General features: G+C 41.4%; 1 protein-coding gene across 5 annotated transcripts in view; it reads left to right on the forward strand.

Annotated features, from left to right (window-relative positions):
- The window catches only part of LOC145349758 (BTB/POZ domain-containing protein KCTD8-like), a 199,177-nt gene that overhangs the window by 77,601 nt on the left and 99,337 nt on the right, over nucleotides 1–22,239 (forward strand). The window contains exon 3 of one of the 5 annotated variants that reach the window (XM_080198318.1): nucleotides 15,296–15,309. The exons of 3 other annotated variants lie outside the window; for them this stretch is intronic. In XM_080198318.1, the coding sequence (XP_080054444.1) occupies nucleotides 15,296–15,309 (14 nt within the window). The remainder of the gene's footprint in view (nucleotides 1–15,295; nucleotides 15,310–22,239) is intronic. One more of the 5 variants, XM_080198310.1, reaches the window with a different exon arrangement.

Consider the following 22,239-nt stretch of genomic DNA (forward strand, 5'->3'; position numbering starts at 1 on the left):
TGAACAACTTGAGTCTGAGGAAACACAAGATGTCACATGAGGTGGTGATAGATATTTACTGCCATCTGGAGCCTGTAGCTATACTTTACCAGCAGCTGTCAAAGTTGTCACAGTCCTCAACTTCTTTATCTCTGGATTCTAACAGAATTGCATTGGGAAACATCCATAGGATCTTGAGCTTAGTCACACACAAATGTATAAGATAGACTATTTTTTCTCTGCCAGGGCTGGCAATTACATCAAACTTGCCTATGATGCCACAAGCTAGAAGAAGTAGGTTTGAAGATTTGGATGGCTTTCCTTAGGCACATCATTGGCTGCACGCCATAGATGCAGAGAAATGTTACAGCACGTTTGGCCTATCTTGTCTGTGCCAGACCGAAGACACCCAAATGCCCATTCTAATTCCACATCTGTCAATCTAGGCATTCATAGGTCACTGAGGAGTATTTGCTAAACACAACGTGGAACTGGTGTTCTGTCACATAAAGATATTTGTGCGGGTATGCACAGCAATCCTGAGCAACTGCCATTTTGTTGTCATCAGCAGTCTACACTCTCAGATGTCTTCACACCTGGAAATGATGGTTATTGGCTAGTTGTTCGGAGGTGACAGATATCCACTTAAAATATGTTAAAATCATCTCTCCAGAAAACTGATGAACGAGTACCAGGAGCAGTGCAATGAATGTGCAATTGAACAGGTTTGCATCATCAGAGGGTGGTGATGGTGTAGTGATATTGACATTGCACCAGTAATTCAGACACCCAGGGGACCCAAGTTCAAATCCTACCACAGCAGATGGTGGAATTTGAATTCAATAAAAATCTGGAATTAAAAGTCTAATGATAACCATGGATCCATAGTAATAAAAATACCATCAGATTCACTAATGGTGGCATGGTAGCACTGCTGCCTCACTGTGCCAGGGACCCGGGTTCAATTCCCAGCTTGGATCACTGTGTGTGTGGAATTTGCATGTTCTCCCTGTGTCTACATTGGTTTCCTCCAGGTGCTCCAGTTTCCCCTCTCAGTTTGAAAGATGTGCTGGTTAGGTACATTGACCTGAACAGGTGTCAGAGTGTGGCAACTAGGTGAATTTCACAATAACTTCATTGCAGTGTTAAAAGAAGCCTTGCTTTTGACTAATAAATAAACTTTACTTTTCTTTAATGTCCTTTAGGGAAGGAAGTTTCCCATCCTTACCTGGCCTGGCCTACACATGACTTCAGAGCCACAGCAATGTGGTTGACTCTTAAATGCCCTCTGAATTAGCTTAGCATTAAGGGTGGGAAATAAATGCTGGCCTAGCTGCAAATGAATTTTAAAAAAATGCTGAGGGTACCTGGGAAGATCTGGAGACATGAACAAAAAAAATTGCAGCACAGGAACAGGCTTTTTCGGCCCTCCAAGCTTGCACCGACCATACTGCCTGACTAAACTAAAACTCCCTACCCTTCCAGAGACCATACCCCTCTATTCCCATCCTATTCATGTACTTGTCAAGATGCCCCTTAAACATCATTATTGTATTCTCCGGCAACGAGTTTGAGCACCCACTACTCTCTGTGTAAAAAATCTGTCTCGTACATCTCCTTTAAACCTTGTCCTTCGCACCTTAAACCTATGCCCCCAGTAATTGACTCTTGCATCCTGGGAAAAATCTTCTGATTATCCACTCTGTCCATGCCCCTCATAACCTTGTAGACTTCTATCAGATCTCCCCTCAACCTCCGTCATCCAGTGAGAACAAATCAAGTTCCTCCCCCCTCTCCTCATAGCTAATGCGCTCCATACCAGGCAACATCCAGGTAAATCTTTTCTGTACCCTCTCCAAATCCTCCACATCCTTCTGGTAGTGTGGCAACTGGAATTGAACACTATATTCTAAGTGTGGCCTAACTAAGGTTCTATAAAGCTGCAATATGACTTGCCAATTTTTAAACTCAATACTCCAGCCGATGAAGGCAAACATGCTGTATGCCTTCTTACTACCTTCTCCACCTGCATTGCCACTTTCAGTGACCTGTGTACCTGTACACCCAGATGTTTTTGCCTGTCAATACGCTTAAGGGTTCTGCCATTTACTGTATATTTCCTATCTGTATTAGACCTTCCAAAATGCATCACCTCACATTTGTCCAGATTAAACTCCATCCGCCGTCTCTCCGCCCAAGTCTCCAACTGATCTATATCCTGCTTTATCCTCTGATGATCCTCATCTCTATCTGCAAATCCACTAATCTTTGTGTTGTGCTACCATAAACATCAGCCAGGATTTTCCGTGTGTTATGGTGTAAAATTCCATGCACAACATAGCACAGTAGCGAAGTTTACACCTGCAACGGGAACAAAATGAAGTAAACGGATGCTCATCAGCAGATTCCAAGGAAGAAGGAGATGAGAAGGAAGTAGAGGAAGAGGAAAACAAGGAAGCAAATGGTGATGGGGGCAACATTTCAATAGCAGTGTACCAGCCACTGATGTCCTTTTTATTGTGAGGTTCACTTAAGATTTACCAATGCAGCCGCCGAACAACCACAGATAAAATCCACTTGTGCCCACATGCAATAGATTGTTTCTCCACCTGATTTTTGCTGGCATTTTTAGCAATTTTTTAATAGTTTTTGAATAGTTAATGATGGAACTTTCCAGATAGGATCTACTAATCGTCTGCCCTAACTGGCAGAAGAGTCATTAAAACCTCTAGCATACTGGCTAGCACTGCTGCTTCACAATACCAGGGATCCAGGTTTGATTCCCAGCTTGGGTCACTGTGTGTATGGAGATTGCACATTCTCCCCATATCTGCATGAGTTTCCTCTGGGTGCTCCAGTTTCCTCCCACATTCTGAAAGATGGTTAGGTGCATTAACCCAAACAGGTACCAGAGTGTGGCGTCTAGGGGAATTTCACAGTAACTTCATTGCAGTGCTAATGTAAGCCTTACTTGTGACTAATAAATAAACTTCAAAATTTTAAAGACTGTAAACATCATCTCAGTATTTATGATGATGGGCAAGAAAATGCCTGTGGAAATTCAACTCTTATGCTTTTCAATTTCATCTAATGTTACTTGCTGAAGCAATTAGTTTTGTAAATACCAATAAAGAATGTAAGGCATATCTTTCCATTTTTCTGGAGGTGTAAATTGACTATTATAAACCCTGCTCAAAATTTCCTTTCCCCTGAAGTTCATGAAAAGGAAAATAATCCAGGTATATAATGAGTGGCTGATTCACCACTGCTTCTTGATTGCCTCTGCCATGGCTTATAGTTCTACGAATAGTTATAATCGACTCTAGATAAATGTGTATTGGATCTAGAATTTCAACACGCAGAACTATTTTCCAGCCACATTACTCTTGGATCAAAGTAATTGATCCAAAAGTAATCTTTAAATAAAGAATATTTTCTAATCAAAAGACTACATCTCTAATGATCCTTTCTATGCTTTGGGCATTACTTTCGTTTCTGTGTTTCAGGTTTTGATAATATTCTTTGGTAATTTTGACACTTAATGGTTTGATGAATGTTTGAAGGTTTTTAATTTGTATTGATAATTCCTGATTTTTGCTTATCCAAATCAACTTTAATCTTGGACAGTACTATAGCACAGTATGCTGGAGCGCTAGAATGCCAGGTGTAGACTGCAAGACATTGTCTGCTACACATGTTGAATCATGCCATCATAGAATCATAGAAACTCTACAGTACATAAGCAGGCCATTCAGCCCATTGAGTGTCCACCAACACAATTCCATCTATGCCCTATCCCTGTAACCCCACAAATTTACCCCACTAATCCCTCCAACCTAAGCATTCCAGGACACTATGGGGAAATTTAGCATGGCCAATGAACCTAACCTGCACATCTTTGGACTGTGGGAGGAAACCAGAGCACCCGGTGGAAACCCATGAAGACATGGGAAGAATGTGCAAACTCCACACACAGTCACCCAAGCCAGAAATCGAACCTGGGCCCCTGGAGCATGAGGCAGCAGTGCTAACCACAATGCCACTGTGCCACCCATGTACCACTATGCCGCAATATCATAGGCAGCATTGAATGAAACCTTCTCATTTTCTCATGGAAGGGAATGAAGACAACAAAGAAGGAACACAAAATGATTCTTGTTAAATAAGTTTATTAGGATAAAACTGTTAAAGCGCAGGTAATTTCTGTACCTCTTGTGGGACTCTGCCTCCTTAATGCAAGGCAATTACATAAAAGTAAGACATTTAAAATACTCGCGATGAGCTGGTTATTAGCTACAAACTGTAAAACTTGGTTGTTTTCAAAAAAATTGAAATGCTTTTCTGAGAATTTGTATGAGCCTTTAGTTCACAAAGACAATTTGCATGCTTAGTGAAGCCCTCCAGGAATAATCATATTTGTTAACTGTGTTTGGGCCCACAGGCCCATTAGACTCATACACTTGCCTGAAAACATTCAGTTTTACAAAGTTTCACCTTTTGTAGATACTAGCTAGTGAAATTCTTGCTCTCAACTCGAGAGGCTACAAAGAAAGCTCAAGTGATTATGTGAGACTTAGTTGATTTTGAATTCTGTTGGATGCTACATCAATCCACTTCCATCACAAATGCCGTGTATGTTGAGTTTGTTTGCTTTCTTTTCATGACTTTATTCCAGAATATTAAATATTTGAAATTAAATATTCCAGAATATTAAATATTTGAAATTAAAAGTCCTATTAATTCTGGCTAACAGGTTGTGGTGGCTTCCCTTTTCATTCTGCTTTCTCACCCTCGTTCCTTCCACTTACTCAAGACCAATTAAATCTCTAACCTTTCCCAGTTTGGACAAAAGGTCATCGACCTGAAATGTTGGACAAAATTTAATGCCTGATCCAAGATAGATTTGGAGGTCGGGGCCCATTTGATCAGGTGGGAGTGTTCTGGGTTGAGACTCCTTAAGGCCTTCCTGTCTCTGCCCTGATTAAGACGTGGACAGAAAACCTTATGGATGGCCTTCCCACCCTGCCTCCAATTGTGTACCTTACTGCCCATATAAGGGCTTCATTCCACTATTGCTGGCATTCAATCAACTGCCGATCATCACTGGGCACTCACCACACTAGAAACCTGAAACACTTGGGAGAATTACTCATTCAGAGGTATTTTTGAAGCAGATTAGATTTCACATCTAATTTATACAATGCATAACTTAGGAATTAATACTGCACAGAAAGCGAAATATTCTGTTGTCCATCATGGGCAGTCTTCACCTTGATAGTGAAATACAAAGACGTTATTGCACAGAAATAGGCAATCTGGATCAAGCTAGCTATGTTGTCATTTATTCTACATATGATCAAATAATCCTAGTTGTATTTACCCATGCTATTTCCACATCCATTTACTGCATTTTCTTTCATCCATGTATCCAATCTAATCTTGGCCTGGTTTTTATTAGAGCCACTGATATTGGAAATGAATTCTACAGCATCTCTATGAAGACGTTTCTCATGTCCTCTTTTCCAAATCTCTTACATTTAATCTCATGTTTATGATCCCTCATTTGTGACCCCACCAACAAGTGCACGTCAATGAGCCCTTTCTCACTTGGATGAAATACAGCTACTGGCCAATGCAACTCCACAGCTGAAATGATTGAGTGGGAAATGAGAAATCTTGCAAAATTAAGGCCAAGTTGAAAAGACTGAAATTACAAATGATGATACATCTGTGTGGAAAGTTATACAAGTGCTTGTAACCATGTGAGGAGTATCTTTGTTGTATAGTCAATGTAAAGAAAAAGACTGTCCTTCACCTGTTAATGTCAGAATTGTGTTGATTTTAGTCAGTTTCTGACAGTAAAAGTTTTAAAAACAGGTCTTCATTAGTGTCCATTGTGAGGCTTCCTTTTTAAAAGTTATTGCTCTCTCTGAGGATTGTAACCACAGTGCAATCTTGTTTTGGATTGTGTTAGTGGCAATGTTTGAGGGTATGGTTTGTAGAAAAAAAGTTATTTCTGAAATGGTAGGACTATGTAATATGTGATTTCAGATGTGGGATTTGTGTTTGGATAGATTTTATTACCAGACAACCAGGTCAAGCTGAAACGAAGGGAGGAACCTGGAAAGTAAAGGCAGAGGTAACACCACAACTTCCTCGGTCTTGCACTTCTGAAGTCATGCTGAGAGAGAAAGGGCCTTTCAGTGATAGAAGAATTGCAAGGAGGCCTGAATCTACAAGTTGCAAAGAATAGCTCATCACCCCAATGAATTGACTAAGGATCAGTATGGATAGGCTCAGTAATAATAGATTAGAACCACAATGTTCTTCTGAACCAAACAGGGTGAGGGCAATTTGCCATGACCTAGTGAAATCACCCAGGGTGATTTTACAAAGTCCCAGATGCTAAGGAAAGAAAGATAAATGATGATTAGGAGAATTCTGATACTAAGTGTGAACGCAAATTGAAAAGCCTCATTGTTTTAGTTCTAAATCCTAACTTTTGGAAAGGATCCAAATTTAATGGTTACCCATGGATCAATGAGTTGGTTGAGGGATTAGGGAATGTCAATTATCTGACTACATTGAATGTTCCCAAAAGGTACTTGCAGATCACTTGAACAAAATGCGTGAGAAAGGAAAAAAAACCTTTGTGACTCTTGAGGAGATTGACTCGTGCATTATCACAGCATTTGGATTGTATGGTTCTCTTATCACTTCCCAAGACTCATGGACCAAACATTGAGACTCTCATTGTGGGTATGCAGTTGTATATTTGGAAGACATCATCATCAATAATACAGAACAGAGCTCACATTTACATAAAGTATACTGGTTAATGATATTTGGGCTCACAGCAACTCCAGAAAAGTGGGTTGTTAGAGAAATTATATAAGGTAAATCGCAGGGAATGGGGCAGAATTGTATCAGGGAAACAACGTGGAAGCTATAAAAGCCAGGTCCTAGCTGCGGGTTAAGAAGTAATTCAGACCTCTTTGAGTAGTGATGATTTATTTGGGACTTCAATATCCAACCAATCCCTTTCCTGATCTGACCAAAGTTAAGGTGTGTGAGACTTTGTTGAATTCCATCCAGAAGACAATATCTGCAACATCTATTGGACTATTATGATTAACCTTCTTTAGGAACTCATCAAAGAATTCAATCAAGTTCTCTTTAACAAATTCAGCTGAATCTCCTTTAATAATCTATTTTCAAATGAAGGTTTATTTTGTCCTTCACCCATCCCTCCTTTGCTTTCCTCAGTCTTCAAGATTATTAAATGAATCTTGCTCTTGACATTTGTCATAATCCTCCTTTTCAAATTTAATGCAAACTCTTAAATCTTTGCAATCCACAATGTATTGACAGAATGCTCCGACCCTGACTGCAGCTGGTCACGTTGCTGCGAATGGAGAGTTGGTTGAGTGCCACATTTTCTGTCAGTGGGTAGTGGGACATGCGAGACTAGAGAATTCCAGCCATTAACTTTGGATTCTCTGTCGTTTTCCTTCAAAGAAAATGTCTAGTCTGTAATTGAAATACACCTTCCCTGAACGTGCTTTATGATCAGTAAAGGCTTCACCTTGAATTGTCTTTCAAATTTACACGATCTCCTCTTAATTCATTGAAATGAGCTATTCTGAAGTGGAGGATTTTTACCTTCTATATATCTGGCCACTTTCCATAAATACTTAGAACTGAGTCATGTTGTGGTCACTGTTAGTTGAGTGTTCAACCGTGACGTGCTCCATTTGCACTACTTCATGTCTTAGAACCAGATCCAACGCTGCTTTTTTTAACAAACTAGGGACATTTGATCAGGAAAACTCCCTTGTAAACATCAACTCCACTCCTTCCCTGTCTTTGACTTTGTTTTACCCACTTCAAATTAGGACAATTGAAGCTTCCTAACATTACTACTCAATTTTTGCTACACACCTTAAGAATGTGAACAAAGTTTATCTGGCACCTTGGCTGAATCCTCTAACCTTACCCACAGTTGAGAGTCTCCAGTCCTGCTGCTATGAATCGGGATTTGACTGAGTGCCAAATTTTCCATACTCGCCAGCACAGTGGTGGGGCATTGTGACACAAGGGAATTTTGGCTTTTATTTCAACTTTTGCCAAGTTGTTTAGATTCAATAAATGGAAGAATATAGTTGAGTAGGATGCCTGTAAAAAATGTGTTTTTTCATGCCAATTCTCAGGGGAGAATCATTACTAAGTTATCTAGCCTATTGGAGCTATGACCATAGATTATTTCTAGAAAACAATTCATCACTTGGCTATTGACTTTAACCAGAATGATGATATATCTGGTCTGTCATATGAGGAGAGACTGAATCAGTTAGGATTATATTTATTGGCGTTCAGAAGAGTGAGGGGGATCTCATAGAAACTTATAAAATTCTGACAGAGTTAGACAAGGTGGATTCAGAAAAAGTGTCCCTGTTGTGGGAAAGTCCAGAACTAGAAGTTATAGTTTGAGGATAAGGGGTAAACTTTTTGGGACTGAGGTGAGGAGAAACTTCTTCACCCAGAGAGTGATGAATCTGTGGAATTCTCTACCACAGAATGTAGTCGAGGGCAAAACAATGTGTAACTTCAAGAAGAAATTAGATACAGCTCTTGTGGCTAAAGGGATCAAAGGATCTGGGGAGAAGATGGGACCAGTATATTGAATGTGATGATCAACCATGATCAAAATAAATAGCGGAGCAGGCTCGAAAGGCTGAATGGCCTATTCCTGCTTCTCTTCTAAATGTTTCCAAATGAATCCATTAAAACAAGCTGCTTTATAGACAAGATGCTTGTCATTTCATTTTGTTTTTTGTAGAGTTGATAAAAGGAGACGTTTCTCTATAAGGAACAATGTTAACATGACCAATTTGGGAAATATTCATACTTTTGCATTACTGTATGAATGTATGGCTGAGATGTCCCATTCCCTCCCAGCAGTTTGCAATTGACTGGCATGAGTGGAAAGCCAAACATGGCTTAGAGATTCACTTTGCCATGTGTTGCCTGTCTTTACAAATCTGATTTCTTGTTTTCAGTGTCCAGCAGCATAGAACATTCCTCATCATTTTGTCCCCGGTATTTGGCTTTGCTGAGTCCAAAAGCAAAAACTGCTCAAAAAGGAATTAGGGACAGAACTTTCCCAGGCCATTAGAAGCAGGTTTGTTGGCAACAGGGGTGGAAAAGTTCCAGAAATTGAAGTTGGGCTTGTATTCCATTGTGATTCTGCCTCTGCCAGCTTTCCCCAGGTGGGATGAAAGACTGTGGGATGCACCTCTGTATCTCTTAAAAAGCAAGTTGTGAGGATATTTAGCCCCAAATCATGGGCCAGAATTTTATACTGCGACTAATCTGAAAGCGCGTGAAATCACTTAAGATATTAAGCGTGTATCCCAATATTTTTGAGCATTTAAGTAATATTTCGGTCAGCAGATCTGTACAAGAGTTGGAAGCATGACTGTTGGGAATCAAGCAGAGAAGTTAGCCCTTTAAGAGTTCAACAGGATGCAACTTTTCATGGGCTGCCTGCTTTTGCGGTTGATAAGTGGGCCGATTGGCCAGGTGACCTTTATATTTTAACTTCAACCTCAATCCAGGGCAAGGTGAAATACTAGAGCTGAAATAAAATTTCAAAGTTGTCTGGCGACTGATTGAATCTCTTAGAGATTCTTCGAACAGTTATTCATCAGTATTTATGTTTCACAGATGTGCAGCACGCTGAGACAGCTTTGCACTGGATATCTCCCTGAGGGAGAACATTGGAAGTGCCAGTCTGTACCCTCCTTTTCTCAGTGCCTGCCCTCACCAGCAGTACTGAGCCTTTCACAATGCAACTTTCTCACTGGCTGCCCATTAATTGACCAGCCAGCGTGAAAGCATTTTTCATGGCCAGAGGCATGTTTCACACTTGCTTCCGGGCTGCTGAGTGCACGTGCCCTACAGGTTCAGGCTCTGGATGTTCACCAACTCGTCAGGGTCAATGAGCAAGTGTGCAGTGGGTTGAGTGTCTTCAGTGAAACTGACAAACAATAAAGTCCTTGATCAGTTACACTGAAGAGTTCCAGCCATGGCCAAGTGCGAGGCAGCTGTTTGAAGCACTTTTCCTTTCAGACACTGCTTTCACTACTGGACAGGTGATTGTCAATTTCTTGGAAGACACTTTGGGCCCTATTTTTGCATGTGCGAAAACGTGGTAAATTCAGGTGTGAGGCCATTAATGTGATCTGCACCCGCGGCCACGCAGGTGACTACTTTACCGAAACCCGGGAATGGCAGCAATCCGATTCGTGCCCGAAACAGGTGCAATAGCAATTTAAATGCAATTGCATGTATTTCAGTTAGGAGAGGGCAAGACCACCCACACATGGGCTAGAGATAGGCAGAGGATCAGTTCTCTTGTAATGGTTGAGCACCAATGCCTCAGGAAGCTAAGGCTGTTACAGTAACCTGTGGCTGACAACTTCAGCTTCTTGGTGTAAGACTTCCTTCCCAGTGGACAAGAGGACATGCATTGCCAGTGATTGCCAAGATGCCTGTCACTGAATGGAGACCCCCTTATCCTCTGCCACTGTTGTTCCTGGTTTCTGCTTATTACCAAGTTGTATCCTCATTTCTCCTGCAAGATGAGGAAAGCAGAGAGTTGTAATGGTTTATAACAGCTTGTGTGGGTGGGGGGGGATGGTAAGGAGATAAGGACATTTGTCTTTCAACGTTTAAGAGGTTGCAGGTGAATGTGAATGTTGGCTATTGAGAAGGGGATGTGAGAAGAGGCCTGGAGAAAAGCAATGAGTCTTGTTGTAAGGTGTGCTATGCAGGAGAATGCTGGGAAAGGCAGGGCATGGGGCTTGCCACTTGAAATTGTTGTGCCATTCCCCATTCCTGATCCTCCAACATTGACGTCTTGAATCTTGTTAGTGCACTGACTCCAGGTTGGAGGAACAACACTCTAGCTGTTGATTTCCTCAGATACTCCCACTTACATCTGCTTGGTTGGAGACATAGCTCTCTTCCTCCTATTTAAGGGACTGCTTGCCTCAATAAATCCCTCAGATCCTACAGCACAAAATCCAGCACGTTTCCCCATTTGCCAGGGTGGGCACCATTGGAAGATCTCGTGGGAAATTTATGCTGGCATAAAACTAATGTTTGAACTCCTGTAGAATTCTCCTTCCTGCCTGCTACCCCCCCCCACCCCTCCCCCCCAACTCCATTGCCATCTGTCATTGAACCTGCTAATGGAGCCATGGGAGAATTTCACCCTAGGTTGCTATATTCAGGCCTGTTTAAAAGTAGAGAAATTAAATAAACATTATTAATGAATCAAAGTGTTCCCTATTTAGTCCTTGTTACCTTGGAAGTGAGCAATGAGTTCAACCAATGCTAGGTTGTGTTCATACTAATGGATAGGCCTGTGGCTGGATACTTTAATTAGGTCAGTTTATGTAGGATGACTTTCAAACCAAATTAAGTATCCCCGTGAAGCCCTACAAACGTAAAATATGATCACATTCATCAATGAGTAAAATAACCCTGTTAACTGTTTTATATTTATTTCCATAAATATATTGCTAATTTTGTGGCTAGTTTGAATAGAATGTTTTTGAGCTTGCCTATTATAAATTTAAGGAAATGAATGCTGAGGTTCTGTATCTGGAAGTGCTAATTTGAATGTAATGTTATATAACTAATTGGATAGACTGAAACTGTGACTGATTTAATGTGACAGCACTTGACTGTACTCACAGAAATCCCTCTGTAAATCTTTTAAGTAAAATAAATACTGTACTTGGTATCCAGAATATATTCTGTGCAGAGTCTGTCAGGAAGGGATGGATCCTTCATAGTTCAGAAATGTAGCTTCAATCAGCAAAGCCTACAACTCAAAGCTATTTTAAAAAGCCAGTTCAAAAATGGAACACACATCTACATAGGAAGAAGCCAAGGAACCCTTAACAATTGAAAATAATCCCCATTGAAAATAAGAACACCCATGTCTCCAACATCACAAATTGTAAACCGTGCACTCTGGCATCAATATTCACCATGCCTGCCTCGGAAGGTATGTTGTCATCTTCACTTGAATCAGGAGAGGGGCAGTGGGTAGGGGGTTGAGTGGGTAACATGTGCAGCATAGATTCAGGCCCTCTGACCCTGGGAGAAGTGTGTAGGTGACAATGGGGTCAGCCAAGCAATGAGACAAACTTGTTAAAAGGCCTGCCTCAGTTCTGTGGGATTTATCACAGTTTATGTTGTTTCTCTTTCTGCACACAGTCGTGCACAAGACAGATTTTTTTCTGTTCCGATAGTGAAATTTATTCTTGGAACAGATCACTAGCCTGTCACCAGAGGCTTATAGCTTGAGGGATGCCACTCTTCATCAAGTATGGCTGACCAGAAGTCTCTCCTGCTCTTACCATCTGCCAGTTGTATGTGTTGGAAGGATTTTGCAGGTTAATATTCAGCCTGTTAGCTGTACCATGAAGCACCTTCCTTGGCCAACATGTCCTGCAATGGGACCTGAACCTGGAGCTTCTGGCTCGGAAGCAGGGGCATTACTCACTGTGCCAGTAGTTAAGGAGAGGATTCCAGAATTCTGACCCAGCGACATTGACAGTGCAGTAATATGTTGTAGTTTTCCAATGCCTCCCATATTCCACTCTTCATCAATTTTTGCTCATCTAAACTCTTCCACCTGCACGCTAACCTTCTCCATGTCTTGTTCACCTCTCATCCCTGTGTTCACTAACTTACACTGGCTCCTGGGCTGCCAATGCTTTGAAGTTAAAAAGTTCTCTTCCTTGTTTTCAAATCCCATGATGACTTCACCTTCCCCTAACTTCTCTAGCCCAACAACTTTTTGTACTCCTCAAATTGTGGTTTCTTGTACTTGAATGTCATTGTCCAATATTGGTGGCCATAGAACATAAGAACATAAGAAATAGGAGCAGGAGTAGGCCAACTAGCCCTTCGAGCCTGCCCCGCCATTCAATAAGATCATGGCTGATCTGTCGTGGCTCAGTTCCACATTCCCGCCCTCTCCTCATAACCCTTAATCCCCTCTCTTATCAAAAACCCATCAACCCGCGTCTTAAAAATATTTAGCGAGGTAGCCTCTACCACTTCAACAGGCAGAGAATTCCAGAAATTCACCACCCTTTGAGTGAAGAAGTTCCTCCTCAACTCCGTTCTAAACCGCCCCCCCTTTATCTTGAGGCTGTGCCCCCTAGTCCTACTATCCTTTCTGAGCGGGAAGAGTCTCTCCACCTCTATCCTATCCATCCCATTCATCATCTTATACGTCTCAATGAGATCTCCCCTCATTCTTCTAAACTCTAACGAGTACAAGCCTAATTTATTCAGCCTCTCCTCATAGCTCAACCCTCTCAACTCCGGCATCAGCCTAGTAAACCTCCTCTGCACTCCCTCCAAGGCCAAAATATCCTTGCGTACGTACGGCGCCCAAAACTGCACACAGTACTCCAGCTGCGGCCTCACTAATGCCCTATACAGCCGCAGCAAGACCTCCCTACTTTTATATTCAATCCCCCTCGCTATGAAGGCCAGCATCCCATTCACCTTCCTGACCACCTGCTGCACCTGCACGCTGGGTTTTTGCGACTCATGCACAAGGACCCCGAGGTCCCTCTGCACCGTCGCCTGCTGCAGTTTTTCTCCACGTAAGTAATAATCCTTCCTACCATTATTCCTACCAAAGTGGAGCACCTCGCACTTGCCAACATTAAATTCCATTTGCCATTTCCTGGCCCATTCGCCCAGCCTATCTAGATCCTTCTGTAGACTCTCCCCACCCTCCGCACAATTTGCCGTTCCCCCAATCTTGGTGTCATCAGCAAATTTCGACACCCTACACTCGGTTCCCTCCTCCAGATCATCTATATAAATGGTAAATAGCTGAGGCCCCAGCACCGACCTCTGGGGCACTCCACTACTCACCATCCGCCAATCCGAATAGCACCCATTGACCCCCACTCTCTGCCTCCTATTTGACAACCAGTCCTCTATCCACGCTAATACCCTACCCCCAACTCCATGCCCCCTGACCTTCTGCAATAACCTCTTGTGAGGTACCTTGTCGAACGCCTTCTGAAAATCAAGAAAGACCACATCCACCGGCTGTCCTCTATCCACCCCCTAGACACATCCTCATAGAACTCCAGTAAATTTGTCAGACACGACTTCCCTTTAACGAAACCGTGCTGCGTCTGCTCTATCAAGCAATTCCCCTCAAGATGCCTCGCTATTTCCTCCTTGATGACAGATTCTAACATTTTACCTACAACAGACATTAAACTAACCGGCCTATAATTCCCTGCCTTTTGCCTGGCACCCTTCTTAAACAACGGCGTAACATTAGCCGTTTTCCAATCTTCCGGCACTTCCCCGGAATCCAGCGACGTCTGGAAAATAACCACCAAGGCATCCACTATCACCTCCGCCATTTCTTTCAGGACCCTCGGATGCATTCCATCCGGTCCTGGGGACTTGTCCACAATCAGTCCCTCCAGTCTGTCGAGCACCGCCTCTCTAGTAACAGTAATGTCATCGAGACCCTCCAGTCCTACCACCTTTCCATCTCTAACACCTGACAAGTTATTCACATCCTCCTCTGTGAAGACCAAAACAAAAAGTTATTCAAGACCTCAGCCATATCCCCATCCCCTACCACTAAGTCCCCCTTCTCATCCTCTAAGGGACCAACGTTCACCCTAGCCAGCCTCTTCCTTCTTTATATTAAGCGCTAGCCCAGCTTCATAGTTTCTCCTATCCTTCTTTATCAACTTCTTTGTCAATCTTTGTTGACATTTAAACCTCTCCCAATCCTCTTCTCGCCCACTACTCTTAGCTACTCTAAACGCCTCCGCTTTTAATTTAACACTTTCCTTCACCTCCTTCGTTATCCACGGCTTATTACCTCTCCTCCTACTGTCCTTTTTGACCATCAGAATAAGTTTCAGCTGAGCACCAAGAAAGATCTCCTTAAAGATCCTCCACTGCTCCTCAGCAGACCTACCTTCCAACGCGCTCCCCCAGTCCACATTCGCCAATTCTTCTCTCATCCTATCGTACTCCCCTCTGTGCCATGCTTTCAGTTACCTCAGCTCTAAGTCCTGCTCAAACCTCTCCGCCCCTCATCCCTCTCCTTTAAAAATATTTGAATGAACAAGGTTTTGTTACATGTTCTAATGATCTCCTTATGTGGCTCAGTCTCCTTTTGTTTAATAAATTCCTGTCAAGCACCTTGGGACACCTTATGACATTAAAGCTGCTGTATAAGTTGTTGTTGTTGTGGTAGTGGTAGTACTGAACAGGATTGGTGTCAGTTTCCATGCTTGAAAGTATCAATCTAATTCTTTGTCTTAATTTGGCACCTTTATTTAGCATTGTTCAGTTTTAACATTGTTTACTTTTAGAGCCAATTGATTCGACATTTCATTTCTTGTCAATTAAAGTAAATAAATGACATTAAATTGTATTGACCTTCATCATTGTTTGTCTTATGTCGATAATAGTTCACAATATCATTATTAAAAAGTACTAATTAATTTTATTGCATTATCATCTGAAAGACTGCAGCTTCTGCTGCATTTTAGAATAAAATCAATAATCTAGCAGCAATGACTAAAATCTAATGTAAGAACAGATAAATTCTGCTGCATTAAAGACGTTGCGAAATAGTAACCTTTGGTTGTTCAATCACACATTACAAACCTCAGGAGTATGTGATGTGCCAGTACTGCTGCATTATTTTGTACCTAAACTAACAAATACTGGTGAACTTTTTTTCAAATTTAGGAAATGTGTCCTGATTTCAGTTATGTCATAATTTTCATTTCTAACGCTCTTGCATATGATCATCACAGCTTAAGCTCAGAAGGAGTCCATGTGGCCCATTATCTCAGTGCTGTTTAGAACGTCAATACAGAAGAAATAGGAGCAACTTGGCCTGTTGCACCTGCTCTGTAATATTGTACAATCATCACTGAACTTCAACTTCAACTCCACATTCCTGCCCAAACCATATGCTTCTTGATTTCTTGAGAAACTAAAAATCCATCTGTGTCAGCTTTAAGTATAGTCAAAGAGGAAATGCTGGAAAAACTCAGCAGTTCTGGCAGCATTCTATGGTGATAGAGACAGAGTTAATGCTTCAAGTCCAATATGACTGCTGAAGAGAGATAGAAATGACCATGGGGGAAGGTGATGATACAGCTGAACGTGACTGGGCCTAGGGCACAACTCTAAGGAACTCCAGCCGATAAGGTACTACCCTGCAGCAATAAACCAAGGATGAGGTCATTGGCTTCCAACAAGCACATTTATCTTCCTTTGTGGTAGGTATGACTTCAACAAGTGGAGAGGTTTTTGTCTGATTGTGGCTTGTTTTAGCTTTTATCTTCCTAAAAAGTGGCATTAGTTTGAGAATCCAACATGATCTATTTTTGTATTTAACCTGGATGTGTTTGCAGGCGAACGGGAAACACCTAAAGTAAAGTTAAAGTTTATTTATTTATTAGTCACAAGTAGGCATTTAGTTTCAAACAGGAAGGAAAACAGAGGGATAAATGGAACATTTTCATGTTAGCAGGCTGTGACAAGTGAAGTACCACTAGGATAACTGCTGGTTATTTAGCATACATATTAATGACTTGGACAAAGAGACCAATAGTAATGTATCCATTTGCTGATGATACAAAGTCAAATAAGAATGCAGACTGTCGGAGGAGAAAAAGAGATATGAAGGTACATGCAGATGAATGAGTGGGTAATAAGGTGCTGGATGGAGTATAATGCAGTAAAATGTGAGATTATTCACTTTGCTGGGAGGTCTTGTGGCAGAGTTAAGAACATAAGAACATAAGAAATAGGAGCAGGAATAGGCCATCTAGCCCTTCGAGCCTGCCCCGCCATTCAATAAGATCATGGCTGATCTGTCGTGGCTCAGTTCCACTTTCCCGCCCTCTCCCCATAACCCTTAATCCCCTCTCTTATCAAAAACCCATCAACCCACTTCTTAAAAATATTTAGCGAGGCAGCCTCCACCACTTCAACGGGCAGAGAATTCCAGAGATTCACCACCCTTTGAGTGAAGAAGTTCCTCCTCAACTCTGTTCTAAACTGCCTCCCCTTTATCTTGAGGCTGTGCCCCCTAGTCCTACTGTCTTTTTTGAGCGGGAAGAGTCTCTCCACCTCTATCCTATCCATCCCATTCATCATCTTATACGTCTCAATGAGATCTCCCCTCATTCTTCTAAACTCTAACGAGTACAAGCCTAGTTTATTCAGCCTCTCCTCATAGCTCAATCCCCTCAACTCCGGTATCAGCCTAGTAAACCTCCTCTGCACTCCCTCCAAGGCCAAAATATCCTTGCACAGGTGCGGCGCCCAAAACTGCACACAGTACTCCAGCTGCGGCCTCACCAATGCCCTATACAGCTGCAGCAAGACCTCCCTACTTTTATATTCAATCCCCCTCGCTATGAAGGCCAGCATCCCATTCGCCTTCCTGACCACCTGCTGCACCTGCAAGCTGGGTTTTTGCTTGAAGCTTTGGTTGAAGCTTCCCAACTCTCGACCAGAAGCTCTGGGTTCATAACTAGTTAGTCGTGGAAGAAGAATTCATAATGCAGTTCAACATTCTGAAAATCAGCTTGGGAATCCTTCTCCACTATTCCCTGAAGGGAAAAAGATGTGTGTGTGAAAGTACACTTTAAAAAATTACTTTGGTCATAAGAATACTTATTTAAAGGTTTGAAACTTGTAAGTGTTAATGTTGAAAAGGTGTATTCATTCAAGGAGCACAAAGTTATCAGGCAGGTGCAGCAAGCAATTAGGAAGTCAATTGCATCTTGGCCTTTAGTGCAAAGGGGTTGGAGTACAAGAATAAGGAATTCTTGCCGCCATTACACTTGGAATACTATGTGCAGTTTTGGTCCCAGTAGTTATAAGAAAGGATATACTTGCATTGCAGATGATACACAGAGGTTCACTAGATTTGGGCCTAGAAATAGAGCATTATCCTATGATGAGATGCTGTATAAATTAGGTCCATAATCTCTGGGCTTCAGAAAAATAAGCAGTGATCTCAGTGAAACAATACTGCCTCTCAGATCAAATGCAATTAAGGTTGGATAATAAATGCTTGTATTTCTGGTGTTGCTTGCATCCTAAGAGCAAATAGTAAGGTAATATTCTGTACTTTGAGCCTTGGTTACCCATCATTTGACAATTCAATCTTAAATTAATTTCAAGGATGGATTGCTTCAGATAATTGATGTCTGAATATGTTATTTTTCATTAATTCTTAGGATGTGGGTGTCATTGACAAGGGTGACATTTATCGCCTAATTCCAAAGGTGGTGGTGAATTGCTTTCTTAAAAAAATGTGCTGGTACATCAACAGTGCCATTAGGGAGTGAATTCTAGACTTTTGACGCACTGACAAAGAAAGATTGACTATATAGAAGCAAGTTCTAAATCAGGATAATTTTCTTTGGGGGCAGCTTGCATGTGGTGATGTTCCCATGCTTCTGCTGCCTTTGTCCTTCTAGTTGACTGAGGTTGGGAATTTGGAAGGCGGTCTCAAAGGATCATTAATGAATTCTATCTTGTACACACTACTACCAAGATATACCAGTGATAAAGGCAGTAAATGTTTAAGCTGGTGGATGAGTTGTCCATCAACCAGTCTGCTTTATCCTGGAAAGCACTGAGATGCTTGAATGTTGTTGGAGCTTCACTAGTCCATATAAGTGGAGTTTATTTCATCAACCTTCTAACTCGTGCCTTGTTGATGGTGAACAGTCTTTAGGGAGTCAGGAGAATTCCCAGTTTCTTGCCTACTTGGTAGATACAGTATCTATTTATAGTACAATCCAATTTCTGAACAATGGTGATCCTAGGATTTTATGGTGTGGGATTAGGTGATGATAATGTCATTGAATGTCAACGTTAGATTGTCTCATGTTGGAAATAGTCTTGCCTGGGATTTGTGTGGCATGAGTGATAATTGTCATTATCAGTCCAAGCCTGAATGTTGTCCAGGTCTTGGGCATGTGGACATGGGCTGCTTCAGTATCTGTGATGATGTGAATGGTACTGCATACTGTGCAGTTATCAGTGAACAACCACATTTCTCACCATATGTTGGAGGAGAGGTTCTTGATGAAGCAGCTGAAGATAGTTGGGCCAATAAGGTACTACCCTGCAGCAATAAACCAAGGCTGAGTTCATTGGCTTCCAACAAGCACATTTTTCTTCCTTTGTGGTAGGTATGACTTCAACAATTGGAGAGATTTTTGTCTGATTGTGGCTTGTTTCAGCTTTTATCTTCCCAAAAAGTGGCATTAGTTTGAGAATTCAACTTGATCTATTTTTGTATTTAACCTGGATGTGTTTGCAGGTGAATGGGAAACACCTAAAGTAAAGTTAAAGTTTATTTATTCGCCACAAGTAGGCTTTCAATAATACTGCAATGAAGTTACTGTGAAAATTCTCTAGCTGCCACACTCCAGTGCGTGTTCATTTACACTGAGGGAGAATTTAGCATGGCCAATGCACATTGAGACTTTTAGACTGTGGGAGGTTGTTGGCTTTGTGGTTATCATGCGCAAAAAGGCTTTGAATTTAAACCCACAGACTGGCTTTATCAGTGAGTGAAAGGGTTTCTAAAGCTCTTTGCAACTCTCCAAATTCAATGAGACAAGGACATAGTGGGCAATGTTTCTTCATTGAAACTGACAGGCTAGGAAGCCTTCAAACAATAAACTTTCTTCTGGGGTTGTTCTGTTGAGATTCCACCCATGGTTTCACCAGCAAGCATTTAGGTTAACAAATGAAATTTTCACCTGACATCAAAGCAGATTCAGTTATGTACCAGTTCCAATACGTGAGACTTGAATCTTAGAGTTGTAATCACAAATGCATTTTCCTCCTCTTGCAAGCAGTCAAATATGCCTGAGTCAACACTTATTTCATATTCCCCTATAACTGGGTTAAAGGGATAGATCCAAAAAATCATGAGCAATATAAAATGATTTCAACTCGCAAATTTATAGATTTGAGGATCAAATGAAAACAGCGCAATCTTCAAATTTAATTGAGCCAGGAATATGTTGTAGGTATTAAACTAGAAGTACATTATGTTCCATCATGAATTGATATGCTGCAAGTGCTTTGCCTCCCTAAACATAAATAATCAAAAGCCCAGGTGGTGCCTAGCTCAAAGCCGGTTGAACTTTCAGCTTATTGCCCCTGCAGAATCTTGACCCTTGGCATGATGTTGGCAGATGTAATACAACCTCATGAATGCGAGTCTTCAAAGAATTGGCAATCTGTGCACATTTTATTAAACTGTACAATTCCCTTTTCTGTATTATAGGCACTTGGAATTAATATCCTCGGTGCACTGGAATTAATCGTTGTACTTTATGCTTGTGTTGGAGTGGCACATTTTATGTTGGAGTGGACACTAGCATATGCCCTTGCTGCTAAAATTTCTGTTTTGGCTAAATTCATATAATGTATTGTGCACTGATTTTGCTAGCTAATTAAATATGGATTAATGTAGGGGCCTCACCCTGATTTTCTAAAGATTAACTTGCAGTGGAAATGCTAAACTAGTTAAATGCTGGCTAACAGTTCCACAGAAGATGACACAGGCCAAGAATAGCTGACTGCTCTAAATAGGTGACGAATGTATTCTGATAAAAGATGAAGACAAAAGATGGCAAAAATAATAAGAAATGGGAAGGTTATAATTTAAAATGCAAGTATACCCAAAATGCCATGAGTTTTATGGAAGAGGAAGGAACTTAAAAAGCACAAAAGCAGTTTACAACGATAGTTCTAATGGTTGCTTCAAGTATGGGATCTAGTTTCTGGAGAGAAACAAAACATTTTTGCTTTGGCATAATATAATTCAGCCTAATTTCTGAAAGAATTAGAGATAGTTGAATATTGAAAAAGTGACTGTACATACAACTTTGTAGAACAACATTAAACTAAGTGGTTAACATCCTCCTATTACAATAACAGAGAAAGCAGTGCTATACAGGCAGCTTTAGTTTTTGTGGCTGTAATTGCCTAGAATCATTTTTAACTTTTATACAGGTCAATCATTAAAAAGAGCCATGCACAAAATCACAGTTTGTAGGAGCAGGTAAAGGGAGCTAATCTTGGTGCTGTCAAGCAAGCTGACAGGTTTCCTTCAGTCTGTGCACTATTACATGCTTCCTGATTATTAATGCCACTCCTGCATTTCGCCATAAGTGTTGAATGTGCTATTATAAGTAGCGCAAGTTCTCTCACCAGTCACTCTCCGGACATAGCAGGACCTCAAGCTTGTGTGCAAGAAATAAACTGCCAAGTTAACAGAACACAGGTATGTGGACATCACAACTCACACACCAATAAGTCAACAGAAGCAACAGTACGTAAATACAGGAAGTTCTTTGTAATTTGCTTAAATTCATCACCAATTTTACCTCCCAGAGTGGTATTGCACCCATTGAGGCCCAGGATGACAGGGTAAGCTCAGGCTATAGGTGAGGAAAGGTGGGATGAGGATCACAGTGTGCTGCTCGGGGGAGAGGAAGAGGGCACTCAGAGGTGAGGACAAAAGGGAGCTTCTTTTGATTTGATTTGATTTGATTTATTATTGTCATATGTGTTATCAAACAGTGAACAGTATTGTTTCTTACGCGCTATACTGACAAAGCATACCATTCATAGAGAAGGAAACGAGAGTGCAGAATGTAGTGCTACAGTCATAGCTAGGGTGTAGAGAAAAATCAACTTAATGCGAGGTAGGTCCATTCAAAAGTCTGACAGCAGCAGGGAAGAAGCTGTTCTTGAGTCAGTTGGTATGTGACCTCAGACTTTTGTATCTTTTTTCCCGATGGAAGAGAGTAGGTCTGGGGTGCGTGGAGTCCTTAATTATGCTGGCTGCTTTGCCAAGGCAGTGAGAGGTGTAGGCAGAGTCAATGGATGGGAGGCTGGTTTGAGTAATGGATTGGGCTACATTCACGACCCTTTGTAGTTTCTTGCGGTCTTAGGCAGAGCTGGAGACATACCAAATTGTGATACAGCCAGAAAGAATGTTTTCTATGGCGTATCTGTAAAAGTTGTTGAGAGTCTGAGGTGGCATGCCAAATTTCCTTAGTCTTCTGAGAAAGTAGAGGTGTTTGTGGGCTTTCTTAACTATAGTGTTGGCATGGGGGA

Source organism: Carcharhinus amblyrhynchos, chromosome 1 (assembly GCF_965287045.1).
Source record: "Carcharhinus amblyrhynchos chromosome 1, sCarAmb.v2.hapA, whole genome shotgun sequence".
In the NCBI taxonomy this organism is placed as follows: Eukaryota; Metazoa; Chordata; class Chondrichthyes; order Carcharhiniformes; family Carcharhinidae; genus Carcharhinus; species Carcharhinus amblyrhynchos.